This window comes from Rhinopithecus bieti, unplaced genomic scaffold (genome assembly GCF_001698545.2).
Source record: "Rhinopithecus bieti isolate Rb0 unplaced genomic scaffold, ASM169854v2 scaffold_574, whole genome shotgun sequence".
NCBI lineage: Eukaryota > Metazoa > Chordata > Mammalia > Primates > Cercopithecidae > Rhinopithecus > Rhinopithecus bieti.
Window position 1 is genome coordinate 336,257 of NW_016803605.1, and position 2,085 is coordinate 338,341.

Genomic DNA, 2,085 nt, shown 5'->3' on the forward strand with positions numbered 1-2,085 from the left:
ATGGTGGTGAAGGAGGTTGGACCGTGGAAGACCTTGGGTAAGGGAGCTGCCTCACTCCCTCCCTCCACCAAAAACAAACAAACAAAAAAAAGTTTGCCAAATCTGTGTTTTAAGTCACTAAGTTTGGGGGTGGTTTGTTAGGCACCAGTAAAGAAAACAGAACATTGATAATTTCACAATCTGTATTTTGCAACTGAAGGATACTGAAAAACCGATTTCTAAACTAAGTACTATAAAATGTTGCCAAGGCCACTTGTTCCTTTGCCCACCTTCTTTCCTGGAGCAAATGTTCTAAGTGTTCCAATTCCATTAGCAGAATAATGACTCAGCACAAATTCAAAGGACTACAACCGAGTTTGAATCACAGCTGGGTCACTTTCTCTCTCTATTTTATTTATTTATTTTTTTGAGACAGAGTCTCACTGTGTCACCCAGGCTGCAGTGCAGTGGCGTGATCTCGGCTCACTGCAACCTTCGCCTCCCGGGTTCAAGCGATTCTCCTGCCTCAGCCTCCCAAATAGCTGAGACTACAGGAGTGGACCACCACGCCCGGCTAATTTTTGTATTTTGAGTAGTGATGGGGTTTCACCATGTTGACCAGGCTGGTCTTGAACTCTTGACCTCAGGTGATCCACCCACCTCGGCCTCCCAAAGTGCTGGGATTACAAGCGTGAGCCTCCATGCCCAGCCACAGCTGGGTCACTTTCTAACTCTGTAACCAAGGATGAGTTTATTAATCATTTGTTTTTCCTGCTGGAGAAAAGGGAGCCTCACAGTGTTGTGATTAAGAGCACATGTTCTGGGTTCCAGTCTGAGGTGGGAACTTGTTTGCTGTGTGTTCTTGAGCCCACACCCTGACCTCTCTGTGGCTCAGATCCTGCATCTGTAAAATGAGGAAAATAATATTAACTGCTTCATAGAATTCTTAGAAACATTCAAATCATTTAATGTTTTGTAAAGTACTTAGAGTGCCTGGCACAAGATATAATCTTCATCTAAATGTTTATGGGTGAAAAAATACTGACTTTAGACCAGGCGCGGTGGCTCACACTTGTAATCCCAGCACTTTGGGAGGCCAAGGTGGGCAGATCACTTGAGGTAAGGAATTCGAGAGCAGCCTGGCCAACACGGTGAAACCCCGTCTCTACTAAAAAATACAAAAATTAGCCAGTCACGGTAGTGGGGGACTGTAATCCCAGCTGCTTGGGAGGCTGAGGCAGGAGAATGGTTTGAACCGGGAAGTGGAGGTTGCAGTGAGCCGAGATTGCATCACTGCACCCCAGCCTCAGCAACAGAGGCTATCTCAAAAACCAAAAAAAGTAAAGAAAAGAAATACTGACTTTAAAAGTTCAAAAGCACCCTTCAAGATCTGTGTGTCTCAGTTTCATCATCTGTGAAATAAAGTAAAATAATTTCTCACCCTTCCCATGGTCATTGTGAAAACTAAATAACATCATCTTGTTCTTGGCAGTATTATCATAATTGTCATTATAATACATGATTGTTTATGATATATCATTGCTTTTAGAATTTTATAATCTAGCTTGTTTTTTTTGTTTGTTTGTTTTCTTTGTTTGTTTGTTTGTGTTGAGACGGAGTCTCGCTCTGTCGCCCAGGCTGGAGTGCAGTGGCGCGATCTCGGCTCACTGCAAGCTCTGCCTCCTGGGTTCACACCATTCTCCTGCCCCAGCCTCCTGAGTAGCTGGGAGTAACCACACGACCAGATAATTTTTTGAATTTTAGTAGAGATGGGGTTTTACTGTGTTAGCCAGGATGGTCTCAATCTCCTGACCTCATGATCTGCCCACCTCGGCCTCCCAAAGTGCTGGGATTACAGGCGTGAGCCACCGCAGCCAGCCTATAATCTTGTTGTTTTAGAAAGAATGAATGTGAAATGGAAATATTTGCCCATGTGAAAGATGGCATCTATTCTAAATGTGCCTCCAGGAGATGAACTCTACCCTTCTCTCTGCTGATGACACCAGCGTTCACCCGTCCTCTTTGTCTGAATAACTAGTATGTATCCCTGAGATCATCAGCTTTTACATTCAAGACAGTGGTTCTCAACCGGGGGCAAATTTCTTT

At 44.1% G+C, this 2,085-nt stretch overlaps 1 protein-coding gene across 1 annotated transcript in view; it reads left to right on the forward strand.

The window, feature by feature from the left end:
- Positions 1-2,085, forward strand: part of SULT2A1 (sulfotransferase family 2A member 1) — a 29,970-nt gene continuing 27,885 nt past the window's right edge. Inside the window, exon 1 of the mRNA XM_017888842.1 lies at positions 1-37. Within this exon, the coding sequence (XP_017744331.1) occupies positions 1-37 (37 nt within the window). The remainder of the gene's footprint in view (positions 38-2,085) is intronic.